The 19,575-nt window shown below is 40.7% G+C and overlaps 1 protein-coding gene across 2 annotated transcripts in view; it reads right to left on the minus strand.

Annotated features, from left to right (window-relative positions):
• tln1 (talin 1) overlaps positions 1–19,575 on the minus strand; it is a 97,196-nt gene that overhangs the window by 22,106 nt on the left and 55,515 nt on the right. For both annotated transcript variants that reach the window (XM_082156824.1, XM_082156823.1), the window contains exons 20-38: positions 18,520–18,686; positions 18,301–18,429; positions 15,832–15,945; positions 15,178–15,291; positions 14,960–15,094; positions 13,835–13,963; positions 12,742–12,844; positions 11,801–12,009; positions 11,458–11,577; positions 9,744–9,941; positions 9,450–9,589; positions 7,100–7,193; positions 5,314–5,403; positions 5,104–5,226; positions 3,984–4,127; positions 3,260–3,421; positions 3,026–3,166; positions 469–650; positions 235–367 (exon numbers count right to left, since the gene is read on the minus strand). In XM_082156824.1, coding sequence (XP_082012950.1) covers positions 235–367; positions 469–650; positions 3,026–3,166; positions 3,260–3,421; positions 3,984–4,127; positions 5,104–5,226; positions 5,314–5,403; positions 7,100–7,193; positions 9,450–9,589; positions 9,744–9,941; positions 11,458–11,577; positions 11,801–12,009; positions 12,742–12,844; positions 13,835–13,963; positions 14,960–15,094; positions 15,178–15,291; positions 15,832–15,945; positions 18,301–18,429; positions 18,520–18,686 — 2,627 coding nt within the window. The remainder of the gene's footprint in view (positions 1–234; positions 368–468; positions 651–3,025; positions 3,167–3,259; positions 3,422–3,983; positions 4,128–5,103; positions 5,227–5,313; positions 5,404–7,099; positions 7,194–9,449; positions 9,590–9,743; positions 9,942–11,457; positions 11,578–11,800; positions 12,010–12,741; positions 12,845–13,834; positions 13,964–14,959; positions 15,095–15,177; positions 15,292–15,831; positions 15,946–18,300; positions 18,430–18,519; positions 18,687–19,575) is intronic.

Genomic DNA, 19,575 nt, shown 5'->3' on the forward strand with positions numbered 1-19,575 from the left:
GCACAAACAGACTATGTACTTATTTACTTAAATAGTCTTTTGCAATTTGATAAGAGCACAAAGCCACATTACGCTTTCAGATTTGGTCCATTCCGCAGATACAATGGTGCAAAACAACGTTAAAGACCTTTAAATGTTATTATGAGTAGTGCAAAAATATTTTGTGTTCATTAAGAGACTGTGGCGGCACAGATTAGGTAATGAAAGGGAAGCACTGTGTTTGTAAAGCCTCACCTCATGGGAAATGTCATCTCTAGGCGTGAGCTGCTGGCTGATGGCTGCCAGCGAGGCCTTGTCCACCTCACGCATGCAGTTATTGAGGACCTCGATGGCCTCATCACACTCCCTCTGACCTGGAGCCTTCTCCCTGAAAACATGATCCATTATCGTTCATCAGAACGGCTCCACAGACACAGAAGTCTTGTTTTTATCTGATCCCTGAATGACGGACATGTATTGTGTGAATACCTCATGTTGGTGATGAGTTTCTTGATGGAGTCGGACACTGTTCTGGAGTGTCCGGCGAGCACAGACCACTTGGGCGGGTCTTTGGGGTTGACGGCCAGTGAGCGTGCGGTCTGGATCAGGCCTGTGGAGCTCTCCAGCATGCTCTTGGCCGCCGCGATGATGGGCTCCATCGCTGACAGACCCTGCACTCACAGACAACACAACATTTTCTATTTCAGAAAAAAATATGGAACGGCATCAAGTGTAATTGCATTTATGGATTAATTGGTGTAATTGGTATTTATAGCAAATGCACAACTACTAAAGATTGAGAGCACAATTAATATTATTCTCTTTCTCACTTCGTTTATGAAAATCGTGAAAATGAATGTTTAAGCAAAAGTGGATCAATAGAAATGTGTCAACCAGTAGATGTTCAGTTCTATACAGCTAAAAAAATAACGCAGAGCAGAAAACTCCACGTGTCATAGACTTGAATTTGTTCATTATGATTTCTTTCTTTTGGCTTGTGTTAAAAAAAATCAAATAAGATGAAGCCTCTTTAATTTGTAAAGTATTTAATTATAAAACAACTACTTGGATATGTAAAATATAAAACATTTAGGTGTTGAATTTCTATATTGTGATAAACAGTAGAGCACACAAGAAGTCTCTTCTGCTCAACAGCAATATTGTAAAATATTATTACAATTCAAAACATCTGTTTTCTATGTGAATATATAGTAAAGTGTAATTTATTCCTGTGATCAAAGCTGAATTGTCAGCATCATCAGGGTTTTTCCTGGCTGAAAATGAGGCGGAGGTGGCAAAATCCGATAGCTCGGTACCTCTAAGGGGGTCCGGGGGCATGCCCCCCCGGAAGAATTTTTTTTACATTTTAAAGATAAATGCATTAATCTGGTGCATCTTTTTATGTATAATGACCACTAGAAGGTGAAAAAAAAAACACTTTTTACAAGCATGTATTTATTTATTTTGAGGTATTTTAATAATCAGATAATTTGATTTTATTTACAGTTCATAGGGGGCCATATTAACAACATTGTGGTTGAATAACAATCATTTGCTTTCATTTACACATTTTCACAACCAGAAAAATGTGTCTCTTTCAGGTTTTTCAAACATTGCATTATCGGCTTTTTTTGGGTTATCCTTCTTTTTATATTTTTAGACATTAATTAAAAAAATATGAGAAGCTGACGACGACGATAGAAAAACAAACATAGAAAGACATTTCATAACCTCATAACTTTCATAATCTTATAATTACACAGTGGCATATGACTGACATGACAGTCTCATGCACGCACGCACGCACGCACGCACGCACACACAGAAGGTTTCCCATCAGCGCGACCCACGATTCACCTCATGTGCAAATAATGGAGAATATTAAGAGAAAAAAATCGCAGATGGCCAACTTAAAACGCAGCGGGAAGAGAGGAGGACTGGGTTAAAACCTTAGGCTACACTGTGGATGCTATTCTTTTTCTCCACGATGCTCTGTAAAAGACTGCTCTAACTTTTCGTTTCATTGGACTTTATTTTCGTTTAACTGTTGGAAACTACGGATGCTTTTCGTTTGATTGGACTTTAATTTTCGTTTAACTGTTGGAAACTACTGGAAAAAAGAATGGCCATGTTCTGTCGTGCATTTTTGAGGTAAGATAACCTGCAAGTTTATTTTATTTAATTGGTTTAGATAGGCTATTGCTCCTTTCGTTTGCGAGCGCTGGTTCGAGCAGCCTGAGCCTGCCTCACAAAAAAAGTTGTTTTACTCACTGTGGTTTAATAAATAATCATTTGTTAAATTAACTGTCTGTGTGATATGCTTGAAGTGTTTTATAGCCTATCTATGGATTGTAGCCAAGTAAAGTAGCCTATTAGCGTTGATTTGAGAGGCTAAATTGATCAAACATGTTGTAGGCTATACTCGCTGTCGGTTCGGCTGCTTGGTCGTCATTTAAAAAAAAAAATGCTCCAAAACATTTGTCTAAATTAACATGATAAAGAAATGAAAAGAAACATAACTAACAAAACTGAACTATTTTAATGGCTGCAAATAGGGCAAGCTGCCGCTGTGTAATAATAATTTAAAAAAAAACGGACTCGAGTCGGACTCGGGCTGATAATTCTGATGAGCTGTCGGACTTGTGCTTGAGCGTCTCGGGCCAGGGCCGGGCTCGTGCTTATTCTGATGCAGTCGAAATGCGCAGAACGGTTTGAGAATGGAATGGAACCCGGCCGTGAACTCGCTGCGGAATCGTGTCGGTGGAAAAGAGGTATCTAATCATGTGATTCCGTCTTGAGTTTTTGTCGACAGACGGAGGCGGCCCGAAATTTGACGGGGGCGGCCGCCTCATAATTCTCTATGCAGGAAAAACCCTGATCATTACTCCAGTCTTCAGTGTCACATGATCCTTCAGAAATCATTCTAATATGATGATTTGATGCTCAAGAAACATTTATGATTGTTGAAAACGGTTACACTGCTTCATATTCATAAACCCTCAGTGTATAGTGTTGTGTATGCTAACACTGAGATATAAAGGCGTACCTCCGGGCTGATCTGTGCAGGAACGCTGGCGAACTCTGGGTTTGAAGCGAAGGCAGTGAGGTTATCCACCGCCTCAATGAGCGGCCCAGTGGATTCCTTACACTTCTGTCTGTTCTCCTGGTTAAAGGCCCCGTCCAGAGCCTGACGTCACAGCACACACAAACAGTGTCACATTCACCAGAACAGAAGCAACACATAAACACAGTCGATCAGAAACAGAGTCTCATGACTCACTTTGATGGACTTGACGAGGTTGGCTGTGCTGTTGGCCACCTCTTTGGCGCTCTGGACGAACTGTCTCTTAGCAACCGGGTTGGATGTTTTAGAGGAGGCGAGTCGGCAGGCGTTGCACAGGGCCGAAGTATGTTTGGCAACAATAGTGGCGGCAGAGAGGACCTTGGGAAATGAAGGTGCACAGAAATCACTATATATAGATCATCAAGAGTATATATAAATATATACACACACACATACAGTATATATTTGGTTCCTGTAATAATTCACTTCCTGTTTTGAGCAGTGAGTTCAAAGAATGTAAAATACAATAATTAGTGCAAGATGATTTCCGTCATAGTGAGTCTACTGGCATTGAGGGGCATAAGATGTCAAGGTGAAGTGAAATTTTAGCAAAACTCAACAACTCAAGACAAAAATCACTTTCAAATCGAGCAGCAATGCAGTAAATCCACACGACTCGATCCCGCTGTCAAATCTGCATATGTTCATCTTTTAGCCTCCTTTCGCCGAACAACGGTTAAACGTGACCACACCTTTACTGCTCCCATTTGTGATCCAAAATAAAAAATATTTCATCTCAAATATTTTGTATGAATTATTGTATAATTTTTTTTGCGAGTTTACTAGTTGTATTGGCTATTTAAAAATCCTTATTAGTTAACCACTAATAATAGTAATAATGCAGCATTGTTATTAAGCAGGGGCGGAGTGGAGCGGGTACCTGGGACTGTGTGCAGGCCGGGTCCACCAGGTTCTGACAGGCCATCTGGATCGAGTGTTTGGCTCTGGCGAACTGTGAGGGGTCCACCAGACCCTTCTGCCCCGCGTGACTGTTCGGGTCAGACACACCCACCAGATACGCCCCCTGTGAGAGAGACACAACACCGTCAGTGCTGTTACACACACACACACACACGTACATCTATCTTTATGAGGACATTCATTGACAATGCAATCTCTAGCCGCTTACCCTAAACCTTACCCATCACAACTAAGTGCCTAACCCGACCCCTGACCCTAAACCGACCCTTAACCTCATTATAACCTAATCCCTAAAACCACGTCTTGCCCCTCAAACAGGCCTTTAAAGGCTCCCAGAAACTGAGGACCGGCCAAAATGTCCTCACTTTACTCTCTTTATCCTCACTCCAATGCTCTAAAACTCAAACTGGTCCTCACAAAGATATTTGTATAAGTACACACACACACACAACACAATTAAATGAAACAAAGCACCTTTGAGTCACATGGCAGCTGTGAGTGCTCGTGAACTACACAGAGGAAGCAGTTAAATATGACTCACTGCTTATCAAACCCAATGTGAATTATTTTTGCCCAAGTGTGTAAGAGTGTGTTCTAATGCCTGTAAATGACAAAAGCATGAAGGTGTGTGTGAAAGCACAAAAGACACTCAAGGAAGGTGAATGTGCTTGTTCATTTAATACGCTCCTGTAACTCCAGATGTTTGACGCATCATAGCACTGGTACATTTTATCACGCACCGCCTCTTTAGGTCAGCGCAGCATCATTTAGAAGAGAGGAGTTACACACACACACACACACATGCTGGGTTTCCATGTTTTATGGACAATTTCCATGGACATAATGATTTTTATATTGTACAAACAGTATATTCTCTCCCCTTACACTAAACCTACCCATCTCACACACACACACACACACACACACACACACACACACACACACACACACACACACACACACACACACACACACACACACACACACACACACACACACACACACACACACACACACACACACACACACACACACACACACACACACACACACACACCGCACAAAACCGTTGTTTTTACCTGAGCGGCTGCCTCAGTGAGACCACACAGCGCTTTAGATGCTGAACTGACCGAGTCTCCAAACTCTGGCAAGTTACTGTTCTTGGCATTATGGGAAATGCCAGCCATGGCCTCTCCCAAAACCTGCACACATCATCAACATTACACACAGCTTTAGCTCAGCACTGGGACTGGGTGATACAGGTGAAATGTATAAAAACTGTGTGGCACCTTTGAGTTCTCCATCACACTGTCAATACAGTCAAAGTAGCCCACATCATTGACGGCTTCTGTAGGATTCTCCAGCATTCCTCCGACCGTCTGTGGGGCACACACACACACACACACACACACACACACACACACACACACACACACACACACACACACAGAAAAGATGTCAGGGATGCAAGGCGGTTTTTGGTATGTTCAGGTTTTAGGATTTTAGTTCTGTCTAAATTCGTGACGCGCACTTGCTGAGAAGTGAAGCTAAAGCATTTGATCGCCCCCTGGTGGCTGTCTGCAGTATAGCTCATAAACTCCGCCCTCTCCATGTAATCGAATGGGACGCGAGACAAAAAAACAACACATCATTAAGATGGATCTGTCATTTAAGGTAGTTCTTATCTATGTTCAAGTGTTTATTTTTCCAATAAGTTTGGTATTAGTTAGTTATTTGATGCTATAAAACGTGGTGCGATAAGATGATTGACAGCTGTGTTAGCGAATGAGTGTGCAGGAGTGTGAGTGTGGGCGGGACCTTGACACCGCGGCTCCACTACTGCACAGACTCGGCCTGCGAACTATGGAATCAACGCAAGATTATAATAGTTATTTGTGGGTTTATTTTGGCTTATTTTTCTACATTGGAAGGAAGTAGACATGTCGTCAATCTTTTCTTTCTTTCTTTTTTTCCCTATGGTCTGAATAAAATCAGAAATAAACTTGCATTGCATTAATGAATTTATTATTATAAATCCAGTGCCGTTTAAGCCCTTTTTTAAGATATTAACATTTCGCATAAAGTTAATAAAAAAAACAAAAAAAAAAGAAAAAAAAAATTATACTGTTCAAAAGTTTGGGGTCAGTACGTTTTTTCTTTTGTCAGTAGAAAAAAAAGAAGTAATTATTTTATTCAGCAAGGATGCATCAAATATTACATTTATCAAAAGTGACTAAAGAGGTTTATAATGTTACAAAAGATTTGTTTGAAATAAATGCTGTTCTTTTGAACTTTCTGTTCATCAAAGTATCATGAAATTTTTTTTATCTCAGTTTCCGCAAAAATATGAAGCAGCAAAATGTTTTTTTAACATTGATAATAATCAAAAATGTTTCATCATATCAGAATGATTTCTGAAGACTGGAGTAATGATGCTGAAAATTCAGCTTTGATCACAGGAATAAATGACACTTTACTATATATTTATTCACATAGAAAACAGGTATTTTAAATTCTAAAAATATTTCATTGTTTTTACTGTATTTCTGATCAAATAAACACAGCCTTGGTGAGCAGAAGAGACTTCTTTCAAAAACATAAAAAAAATCTTACAGACCCCAAACTTATAATCGGTAGTTTAACTGGTCTAAAAAACAAATCTGAATGGATTCTGTACGTTTTAGTTGAATTATTGTGGAAAAGGAATATCAAAACAATCCTGCCTTTAATACATGCACTGTTGCTTTGCTTCGATTTCCAATATCCTCCAGAAACAGCACACCGCTCAATCTCAAACAGGATCTCAAGTCATGCATATGGATATATGAAAGAGCATGGTATATACAAACTAAATATTATTGAAGTATTTTTATTCTAATGAATACTGTAATTAAACAATTTGGACAAGTTATGGCACAGAGTGTCATCTCTCTCCTCATAAACACTGTTCAGATTGAGATCAGTGCTGAATATGAGAGAATGCAAACGCTGCATATGAGAGTGAGTCACTCACACAAACTGATGAACACAGAGGAGAAGATGAGAAAGGAGAGGTAAAAGAGAGAGAAGAAGCACCTCGAGCTCACGGAGAGCGTTGTCACACTCCTTCTGTCCCGGAGCCTGCTGGGTACACATGCTGATCAGCTGATTAATGCTGTCTGTCACCGCGCTATCAAGAGAGAGAGAGAGGGAGAGAGAGAGAGACATTAGAGTTTGCTGGAAAGAGAAGGAATAGTGTGAGAGATCTATGAGGAACAATCCACCCACGTGTGCTACCACACACTGACACTCTCTCGCTCGCTTTCTCTCTCTCCCTGATGCTCTGTGAGGGAGTTTTAGGAATGTGAGCAGTGAAAAGCCATTAACTGTTGTTGTTTCATCCTGTCTTCTTCTCTCACACACTCACACACACATCAGAGAACAGCACTGATACAAACAGGTTTGCTTTTGTAGATGCCCATTACATAACTGTGCTCATTCCAACCTAAATGTGTATAAAAGCGAGCATGCCACTTATGTAATGTGTGTCAATAGAAGAGCTGTGTGTGTGTGTGTGTGTGTGTGTGTGTGTGTGTGTGTGTGTGTGTGTGAGTGCACGATTTCTTCCTTACTATCACAGGCTCTGTTAGGATAGCATGCCATCACAAAGCACAACATCTGACTCAAATCTCTACAGAAATGCTTCAAAACACAGTGAGCTGCAGCTTAGATGCACTCCTGAAAGTTTCAGACAGTAGCTGGATAACCACGTATACGGTTAGTTATACTAAATTGTTGCAATTTACATGTTCAATAAATGTAAATAAATAAGCTGGTTGACACTCTAACATAGTAGGTGGCGCTATTGCACCGTAACGCTGGTTGCCACCCATAATAAAGCGTAAAAAAGAAGCGGACACAGTCTGAAATCGCTTACTCTCTCGAGTACGTACTTATTTTGAATAAGTAATTACTTTACTGCTAAAAGTATTCAGAATCTCACTGGGAGTAGTAGGAAATTTGAGAACTTTTTTTGCTGTGAATTCGGACAAACTTCTACATACATACTACTGGTTTACTATATAGTAGGGAAGTTTGTGATTTCAGACGCAGGCACAGTGTGTCACTACTACTGCCGTCGCACACAATCATGTCGGAGATGACCGGCGAGAGCGAGACACTGCCTGGACCTGGAGAAAGCTTTTCAGATTGGATAAAAAAGATTGTTAAAGTCTTCAGTCTGTAGAACATGCCGATCTATGGCAAGTTAATTCTTCAATTAGGAACAAACTCTTCCGTTCCCTTTTCCGTTGTTTATTTTGTATTTCCTCTTTTTTGGCCAAAGTTAAAAAGGATTTTACTGATAGCGTCATTCATCTACTATAGATAAAGCAAAAACATCATTATCGTGAATTCTTTTGTCCACGATAACGGTGTGGTGAAAGTGTGATATGGTGACAGCCCTAGCATGAACCCTTCACTACTGGCCTTGAGGGAGGGCTTTCATGAAAGACTTTTTTATTCCTTCATCTTCTACTACTTTTATGTTTTAAATGGAGGGTCCCACTTTATATGAAGTGTCTTTAAGTCTATCATTTTAAACTAAAGGTGCAGTAAGCGATATCTGAGAAACGCTGTTGAATGTGGATCGGACTGAGCAGCACAACACACTTGTAGCCAATGGCTGAGAGACATTACAAAAGAGAGAAGCTCAGAGGAATATCACTGGAAATAAACGGTTATGATCAGGCAAGAGCTTTAGGATCTGCGTTAATACTAGAAAAGCTGTCCAGCGCTGGAGAGAGCTCAGCGGGAAGGCCTGATAACAGACACTAGTGTTCGTTCTACTCCATACGTGAGTAACATTGGTTTTGCTTTGTTTTACAGAACCAAGATGTGCTGTTGTTGTAATGTTAGCTCTAGTAACAGGACAGTTTGAGTGTCATTGAACAGACATCCACTCTTGCATTGTATGAAGGGAAGGGTGTGTTTGTTTGGGTCGATTTCAAACATCAAGAGTGTTTCTCAGAAACCGCTCACTGCACCTTTAATCATTTCATACAATGCACTTGTTGTGTACATGCAGGATTTTACATTGTACTTAAATTTAAATAAATACCTGTAATTAGTTTCTGTAATTGCACTGTTGACCCTTCCCTTAGGCTGCGTGTCCACCAAAGTGGTTTTTCCTAACCTGTCCTAACCTCCCCGTATCCCACCTCAATAGCAGCAAAAAATCTACACAAATACATTTTACCAAACAATAACTTTTTGATGCAAGTGCATTGTAGTTAAAGACACCTAATATAAAGTATGACTGTATTACCAAAGTCATCCAAACCTTTCAATCACTATTTCATATTTTTATATGTAACCATCTATATTGGAAACAGTTTAATGACAAAATGGTAATTGAAAAACAGGAGACAGATGGCAGAAGTCTAACCGAGCGGCAGCAGCGAGCTGGTTTTTCAGGTTTGGTGAGTTGGGGTCTGTAGACAGAACTTTAGCAGCCAGCAGGAGTTTGCTGGAGGACATGGAGATGGTCTTCAGGTTGGTGACCACTTGAGTCTGGTCCTCTTTAGACTATAGGAAGAGACGAGAGGAGGAGACATCATTCACCATTCAATCTACTCACTCATTCGTCCATCTATGAAGTCTCAAACGACTCTCTCAGGACCGTGTGCTAATGAAAGAATAGTTTAATGTAATGTAATTTAATGTATAATGCACAGCATACATGTGATTGTCCAGCCATGTCCACTCCGGCCTGCAGGAAGTGGTTAAAGTCTTGCCCGAACTTCCCGGAGGCCTTGGCCAGGTCCTGTGTGTTGCCCCGGGACGCCTGCACCAGCTCATTGGCCGACTGGTTCAGGCCCGCCGCGGCCTCGTTCAGATTACCCTGAGCCTCCTGGAAACTCTTCCCGCTCACTGGGAACTGAAGACACGGCACAAACACACACATCAGAACCACTGTTTAACTGTAATATGGCTCACTGTAATATTAAACAGTAATAGGAAACTTTGTTTTTTGGAAAGCCTGGATAGGAAGTTTGAAGTAGAAGTAATGTGATGCAGCCTGAATCATAATCACACTGTGTTCCTGGTTTCGACTGAGCCTGGTTTCTTTTCTTTTTTCTCTCCATTTCTGTCACTGATGGAGTTTGGGTTCTTGTCCACAACTTGCTTAGTTGAGGACACTTAATATAAATATTCAGCAATATTATTGATCTGACTGTACTGATACTATTGGATGAGAACTGAACTGAGCTGGATGATGACTTTTTTTTTGCAGAGCTGCTTTACAGATGAAATTAACTAATTGAATCATTGATTATCTTTATAACAGAACTGAATCAACACTGAACTGACTGTCATTATTGAATTTGAAGCTATATAAATAAAGGTGACTTGACTAATAAATTGAAGTTTGAAAGTTTTGGATGGACAGATAAATGAACAGAAAGATGGATGGATGGAAGGAGAGATAAACGGATGTACAGTATGTACAGATGGGTAGATGGATAAATGGGTGAATGAACGGATGGATAGATGGATAGATGAATAGATAGATGGATTGATAGAGAGAAGAATAGGCGGATGGATGGATGGATGGAAGAATGGACGGTCTGATGGATGAATAGATGAATGGATGGACAGATAGATGAACGGACAGATAGGTGGATGGAAGGATGGATGTATGGAAGAATAGACAGATGAACGGACAGATAGGTGGATGGATGGATGGAAGAATAGACAGAGGGATAGATGGATAGATTGATGGATGAATGGACAGATGGATGATAGATAGATAGATGGATGGATGGATGGACGGACGGACAGATAAATGTACAGATAGATGAATAGATGGATGGATGGATGGATGGATGGATGGATGGATGGAAGAATGTATGGACGAACAGACAAATTCTGTTCAGATTTTTGTGTTCATTATTTTGTTTATCAAACAGGGTTCTGGATTCTTCTTCTGATATTCACTTCTGCTTCTTGAGCGCCGCCAAGCTGTAGTTTTATGCAACAGCAGTTGCTCTTGGCATGTGACTAAAAGCACAGATCTCATTAGATGGCTAGTTTTCCTCACAATAGGATGGTAAAGAGATTAGTACGCATCTCTGTTCGGACTGACAAAAACATTTGCATGCCGTCAGTGCAACAATGTCTTCACAGACACATTTAAAGCTATTCATTCAACTTCAAATGTCTGTTACACAACAAACGTGTGTCTGAGTGTGAACAGGCCTTCAGAGCTGGACAGTTTTTGTGTGAGCATGTGAGTTTGACCAGCCGACATTAAATTACGTTATATAAGTCACTTTAGACTTAAGGCTCAAGACCATCCAGATGACAACAAAATTGCAAACTAGATTGTGAAAAATACTTTGAGAAATGTCTGAAAGGACATAGTGAGTGTTTCCATGGCCTTGAGGACTCACTTTATCAGACAGGAGTTTCTTGCTGGCTTCTCCTACAGTTCTGATGGCATTATCCACGTCTCTCTGCCCCGGCAGACAGTTTACAGAGCGGTTCAGTGCCTGAGAAACAGCCTTAGCTACCTGAAGACAGACACACACACACACACTCCAGTCATCAGCACAACATTTAAGGCGCTTCTCCAGTTATGCTAATCATAGACAAACAACAGGCAATTTTCTTTTCAAAATAATGAGCGCTTCAACCTACAGCAGACCAAATCTCCCATCAGCAATTAAGAGGGAGGTTCTGTTACTGAATTTAAACCCACTCTATTGAGCTTTTCTTATTAAGTGTTGGTTTAACCTGGGCCAGTCTCTGCTGGGTGTCAGGGTCTCCTGGTTTGGCAACGGCTCTCTTGGTCTCCTCGATGAGGCTGGCAGATTTGTCCATGACATCCCCGGTGCAGTCCAGCATGGCGTTTCGGGCATGAGGGTCCTCGGTGTTGGCGGCCACTCCACGAGCAGCTGACGCCAGCGAACGCAGAGCCTGAGCCACGTCACGAGCAGCCATACCTGCAAAACACACACACACAGACTTCAGGAGACTGAGGGAGCCCGCAGTGAGCAGATTAATGCAGTTTATGGGATTCAATGTGGCTTGAGTTGTGAGCTAAGATCTCTGACCACTATGGGTACCATTTTAGCGATCTAAGCGCATGGTCTAAAGCGCACGGCGCAAGTGCATTTAGGGCGTGTCCGAATCCACTTTTGCTAGTTTAACGACGGGAAAAATGGTCGGCGCTCCCGGCGCATGGTCTAAAAGGGTTTTCCCCATTCTCTTATAATGGGTAATGGGTGTGTTTTGGGCGTAACGTGCAATAAACCAATCAGAGTCTCATCTCCCATTCCGTTTAAATGCCAGTTGCGCTCACGCCACGGCGGATTCGCTATTTACATGGCGGAATTTGCAAACGGAAAAACTGAACGCTTTTGTCAGAACTAGACTGCACCATTGACCAACTAAAACCTGGTCTAAAGTCAATGGCGCAGTCTAGTTCAGTTCCTCAAAATAGCAGCGTGCCAACAATACGCCTGAACACAGCTCGTTTTCAGACCAGCGGCCCATGGGGCCACACCACCTCTCTGTGTTTGTTACAGCAGGGACAGAAGCACATTATATTCTACAGGAAGGGGGCGCTGCATAACACAGTACTGGACATGGATTTGATCATAACCTCTATATAGACTGTGAAAATGCAGAAACAAGCGGATAGTAAGTGGTGTGTGAGGCTGATGGGGTTTTACCTGTGTAGTTCTCATTGCCTTGGGTGGCTTCACTGAGGAGCTGAGCAATAGCAGAGCTCACGGCTTTAGTGCTGGAGCCCAGATCCTGAGAGCACTTCTCCAGCTAAACACACACACACACACGTGTTACAGGAACCCCATATTTCCATTTCAGAAAGCATGCTTGCACAGGCCTAAGGCGAATAATCAATGATATCAGCTAAAGGAACTCAGTGATTTTTACTCACAATATAAATTTTTATAACTGAAAATAAAACCGAAAAAATTTGTGAAAAAACTGTGAAAAACTTTACTAACATTACATTGGATGTAAAACTACAGTACACAATATGAGGACAACAAATTTCAGCTGTGTAAAAGCCAAGTAAAAAATATCCTAACTGAAAGGCCTAATCCTGGCTTTCTCATATCCAGGCTTTTCTAGACAGTGGGTAAATAAAAGAAAAAACTAAATAAATAAATAAAAATATGAAATATATTGAATTATATTGTGTAATTGTTCAAGATTATTTCAATGGTTGTTTTGTCTTATTTTAAATCATTTAGTTATCTTGATTCCCCCTTGGAAGTTTGCTGAGAACCACTCGTTGAAATCACTTCCTCAAAGGCATTAGATTGTGTTGGAAAAGACCATTATATACCAGTTTATATGTGTGTGTGTGTGTGTGTGTGTGTGTGTGTGTGTGAGTGAGAGTGTGTGTGTGGTGGCTTGTGTCTAGCAGTTGTTTTTGTGACATCAAGCACCTGGTTTGTGGGTTTAGGTGTGAAAATGCACACAGATAAAGATCATGCTTGCAAAAAGTTTGCACAGAGTTTGAACACACACACACTCATTCTTCATTATCACTATTCTTCTCCACATTTATTACAGTAGTAAAGTCATCAAAACAACACAAAAGGAAGTAGGGAAATGATGTAGTGACTAAAACGATCTTGGTCTAGTTTCCAGCTGTGCTCCCTCAGGACGTTCTCTGTTAGCAGGACTGAGGGAGTTCGCAGGTGTGCAGGACACGTGTTGGCCGCAGGTGTGTTCAAACTTTGACTGCGTGTGAATGCATGTAGATAAACACACTCTGTGTGTCCACTGACTCACCGTTTCTCCAGGCAGGGGTCTGAGTTTGCCCTCAGCAGCTGAAGCTTTGGCCTCCTGCATGTCCCTCTCCAGCCCCCGTACCAATGTGAGAGCGTTATCAATCTCCAGAGGACCACACGCCTCCTGAGCCTGAGTCAGACACACACACACACACAGAAAATGAGTTGCAATCGCATTCTGGCCTTAAATATCAATCAGTAAGCGTGTCATTACCAGGCCACAAAGGAATCTGTAGCCACCAAACTTCATAAAAATGGAACGTCCATCATTTTCAACATGCATTTCACATTTATAAAAAATAATAATTGCAAATTAGACAATCCTCACAGATGCTAATAATAGCATTTTACACTCTTTTAGCACATTTTACCAAAGTTTAAATCCATTCTGTAGAATTCAACAGACTTTCCCCAAAAATACAACACAAAAAACAGATTCTGTCCATATTTAATTATAATCATTTAAATGATATAAGCTAAAGGAACACTTGCATTTTCATTCACAATATACATTTTTATAACTGAAAATAAAACTAAAATTCACTAACATTACATTGAGTGTAAACAACAAATTTCAGTTTAAATCAGTGGTTCTCAACAGGCATTTTGCCCACAACAATATTATTTCTGTAATATTATATCTACAGTATATAAGGCTTGTCACTCTTATAAATTATTATATATTTTTTTTAAATGTATTTTTTTAAAGGGCTGAATGCTCTTCGGGATCCTTTTGATGATCCCTGATAATAATGATATATTAAATGATAATAATAACATTTTATAATTTAAATAATAACAATTAAACAAATCAAAGAAATATATCACAATTGCAATAATTCCATTGTACTGTAAAATAAACAAATTTAATAATAATAATAAATCATAATAATTTTATTTTACAGAACAAAATTGCAATACTAATATTCAAGGCTGGCTTAATTGCTCTGCTTTCAAACGTTAAACCACAGAGCTTTTATTTGGGTGGTAAACCACAGGGAGACCCTAAAGCTTCTCTTTTACTGACAACAGATTTATAAATAATTTTGGGACTTTGCATGTCTAAAGCGACCCACATAAAAAAAAACCTTCATTCCACAAAAACAGCCCCTGTATCTAGTCTCACCTTGAGCGCGGCCGTGCGGAGCTCAGCGAGAGCGCTGGCCAGGTTCTTGGCGCACTGACTGAGCTGCATGGCAGACGCCTGGTCACCGATGGTGGGAACTGTCGCTTTGGCCGCTGTCACCATTTTCGCGCCGGGCTGATAAGAGAACAGACATGGTGAGCTCAAATGAGGCCGGTTTGCCGTTTCTAACAGGAAGTGAAGGTCTGAAGAGAGCGCACCTGCAGGAAGTTCTGGCTGGCTCCGATCAGGGCGAGTTGAGCGCTGGGACTGTCGGGCTGAGACTGACTGCCTCTCACACCCTGAACCAGCTGAGGGATCTGCTCCGCCACCGCCTGTGGAGCACACACACACACACACACACACATGTGGGAGATCCCTTTATCCTTCAGGCCTTGTGTGATTAACTATACAACTGTGACTCGCAGGATTACGTGAATTGTCACCTTTTTTCCCCACCTTTGTTGCCATTGGCTTTTGGCTTGCTTAGTTGGGGATATTTAATTTAATATTCAACAATATTATTGATCTGCCTGCATTGACACTATTATATGAGAACTGAACTGGACGATGACATCACTGTTTTCTCCAGAGCAGCTATATATATAAATGTTGTTTTACATCAGAAATGAACCATCACTGAACTTACTTAAGCTGGACTGTGACGATATTTTCTTATAGAAACAAACTTTGTTGCTGTATTTTCCTGTTATCACTATAAAGCTGCTTTGAAACGATCTGTATTGTAAAAAGCGCCACATAAATAAATGTGACTTGACAGACTGATGTTTTACGCTCCGTGTCTCCTGACCTCAGTTATAGGTGTGTGTGGGGCGCTTGCAGTGTGAAGTGCAGAAGAGGCGGTGTGTTTGTACCTTGCAGCTTTGCACGAGCTGTTGCTGGGCCGCTGGGTTCTTGTTGGAGGAGGCGGCGTTCTGGGCGGCGGCCACGGTCTGAGTGGCGGCGGCCGCGGCCTGTTTCGCTGCATTCTGACACACACACACACACACACACACACATTTATTATAAAGCCAAGAATCGGTTTGCACGGTGGCCGTATTTGCCAGCTATTCCGATTATGCAAGACTTCTATCTACTTGACTGGGGGTTCTTGCCAAACTCACATTTAAACAATGCATTTCAAATTAGCAATAAAATCTGACATGAACTGACCCAACAATGTTGTTTTCTATCCTCAAATAGCATAAAACAAAACAAAAAACAACAACAACCTACATTTCAGGTTGGTGCGGCCAATGTGCATCTGAAATCTCAGGATTCAAACATGTAAGTGTGCATGTCAGGACTGTTTCTGAGGAAACCAGGCGGTGGGACTTATTCTGCCATATTGCGTGTTGCACTTTCGCTCATTCATAAGTAATATGAGTCAACCGTCTTTGTATATGTACACTATATATTGTCTGGAATAATGACAACTTGTTTTAATGTTTTTGAACTCACAGCCTCACCAAGGCTGCATTTAATTGATAAAAAAATACAGTAAAAAGGGTAATATCTGTATAATATAAAATAACTGTTTTCTATTTTAATATATTTTAAAATGTAATTTATTCCTGTGATCAAAGCTGAATTTTCAGCATCATTACTCCAGTCTTCAGTGTCACATGATCCTTCAGAAATCATTCTGATGTGCGGATTTGATGATCAAGAAACATTTATGATTATTAGCAATGTTGAAAACTATTTTTGCCGTTTAAAGTTTTTGTGGAAACCATGAAACACAAGTTAAAAAAAAAAGAAAAGAAGTTAATACCTTTATTCAGCAAGGAAGGACACATTAAACGGATCAATAGTGACAGTAAAGATGTTACAAAAGATTTCATTTTAAAGCCGTTCTTTTGAACTTTCTATTCCTTAAATCCAAAAGAAAAGTATGATTTCCCCAAAAAATATTACGCAACAAAATCGGTTTTCAACACTGAAAAACAATAATCAGAACCATAATAAATAATGGAGTACCAATATAATAATTACGCATCAAATCATCATATTAAAATGTTTCTGAAGGATCATGTGACACTGAAGACTGGAGTAATGATGCTGAAAGTTCAGCTTTGATCACAGGAATGAATTACACTTTACTATATATTCACATAGAAAACAGTTATTTTAAACTAATAATATTCCACAATATTACTGTTATTACTGTATTTTTGATCAATTAAATGTAGCTTCTGTGAGCAGAGCAGACTCTTATTAAAAACATTAAAACAAGTTGTAATTATCCCAGACTTTGACCGGTAATGTGCAGTCTCTAACAATAGCCAGATTATATGACTGGATGTATGGTATTGTTCATTCATATCACAGCTGAGTTCACAAAACAAAGCATTAGTGTTACAGTAGATCATAAGACAAAATTTTTTCATTCGACTATTTCTGTGTGTGAATTATACAAACTACTAGAAATATTCACTAATAAACTAATTTTAATGTTAAATTGACAAAGTCAGAGACAGTCAGACAGTTCTATTTTGGTTGGTTAATAGACATTGCTATGGTTTACTAGCTGGTAGATGCTAGGCTTTGTTAGAGCTAGCTCTCTATGGCATTACTAGGGTTTTCTGGAAAGTTACTAGAGTATTTTGGCTGGAGGCTACAGTGTTCTGGCAGGTTGCTGATAGGACAGGCAGACAGTTAGATAAAGAAACAGACAGATATCACAAAGAATTAAGCAATAATTCTTCAAAGTCTTGCACTGTTGTTTTTACTGCAGATAATAGGCAAGCTGAAATGCTATAAAACAGAGACACGGTGGAGTTTGCGAAACCTGCCGTCAAATAGTTCTTCACTCTCACAGGTTGCAACAAGTCACTTGTGAAACTGCACCTCTGAGCTATACATAATGCAATCTGTGAAAACTTGAGCAGTCTTTTTCCCTGTAGCCTTTGGCAGGTTTAACCTCATGAGCTGCAAAACATCATATAACTTTACCCAAATACGGCAGTAAAGAGATGTTATAGTTGGCAACACTTCCAGAATTCATCTCAGTACAGGCAATGATTTTCAAAAGAGTGAGACCTAGTGTTGTCAAAAGTACCAAAAAGTAATTAAAAAAATGTGACGCTTTGAGCGCTGTTGAGCGGAATGGAAAACACCTCTGATTGGTCATTGTGTTCACACGCTCATCGGATATGTCTGTGATTGGCTACAATGATCAACGCTTCAAAAACATGTTGTAAATATATATCAATGACGATTCCGCTCAACAGTGTCACATTTTGAACATTTCAGTACCGAAGTCGGTACGTTTGACAGCACTAGTGTGACCTCACAATCACATCTGTTGGTGAAGGTTTGGGCTTGTGTGGTTCAGTCCTCACCTCCAGTTTGTTGACGAGTCTCTTCTTAATGGCGTTCTGTGCGGCAGCATTGGTGGCCATGCGCAGGCCCTCGGCAGCTTCACGCAGCCTCTGCTGCTGCTCCTCACTGTCCGGGTTAGCAGCCGCTCCCTGCCGACACACACACACACCACAACCGTCACACACTCCACTCACAGACATTCAGTCTACCAGCACACACTGAGCCGTCTTCTGTCCCACCTTTGCAGCTTCCACCATCTTGGCCGTGGCGTCGGCCAGGAGTTTGGCGGCAGACAGGAGTTTGCGGGAGTTCTCCAGGTCCGTCTCGCCCTCCGCGTCGGCCTTGATAGCATTGACCAAATCTGAGGTGGCCTGAGCGAGGATTCGCGCCTGCCGCACCATCTCCCCTGACACAGACAGCAAAGCATTGTGTGTGAGATTTATACGTACGTCAACATCTCAAAGTGAATTTAACACAAGTCTGAAACTAAAGTAAACTGTCTGGGTCTGAGTCTGGATCATCTACAGAGGCTAAGTCACGCTAGCTGGAAGGCTGGCTAACAAAGCATGGCAGTAGATCAGCAGATTCAGATGGCACGTCGTAGCCACAGCATTGTTTTCTCGGTACAGAATCTGGCACGATCTACCGTCAGCACTAGTGTTTGTGGTGTCAAACAATTTGCTTAATGACCTAAATCAAGGGGCTTTCGCACCGGAGGAACCTTTTCATCGTTCCTAGAACTATTGGCGGAAGTTCCTGGATGTCGGCGTGTTCGCACCGCAGGAACTAGGAACTCCTTTTGGAGTCAACTTTTGGAGGAACTTCAGAGTCGGCCTAAACTAGCGCTATAGCAACTACAGTGACATTAGTGACGCTGACTGGCCGAACGCACGTGAAACACCAGCACCCGCCATTTAAAAAAAAAAGCTTTGTAAACACACAGATTATAGCCTATATATTTGCTTAAATAGTTTAAGATATAAATGTATGAAAATAAAATATATAGATTAAAATATATGCCTGTGTATATGTATGTATGCATGAACATGAGTATGTATATGAACAATTGAAATTTTAGGGCTGCCGCTAATTAGGAAAACTGAGAACATATTTTACACTAATCTATTAAGAACTTTTTTGTCTCTACAAACCGATGTGTTATGCTCACGATCAGACATAGCACTCTCTCAAATATATGCTCCTAAATATTGCCTCTTTATGTTTGGAGCACTAGGGTAGAGAAATATGGCCAGATAAGGAAGAAAAAAGCTTAAAGACCCACTGGAGTGCCTTAG

Source organism: Leuciscus leuciscus (genome assembly GCF_965113295.1).
Source record: "Leuciscus leuciscus genome assembly, chromosome: 24".
In the NCBI taxonomy this organism is placed as follows: domain Eukaryota; kingdom Metazoa; phylum Chordata; class Actinopteri; order Cypriniformes; family Leuciscidae; genus Leuciscus; species Leuciscus leuciscus.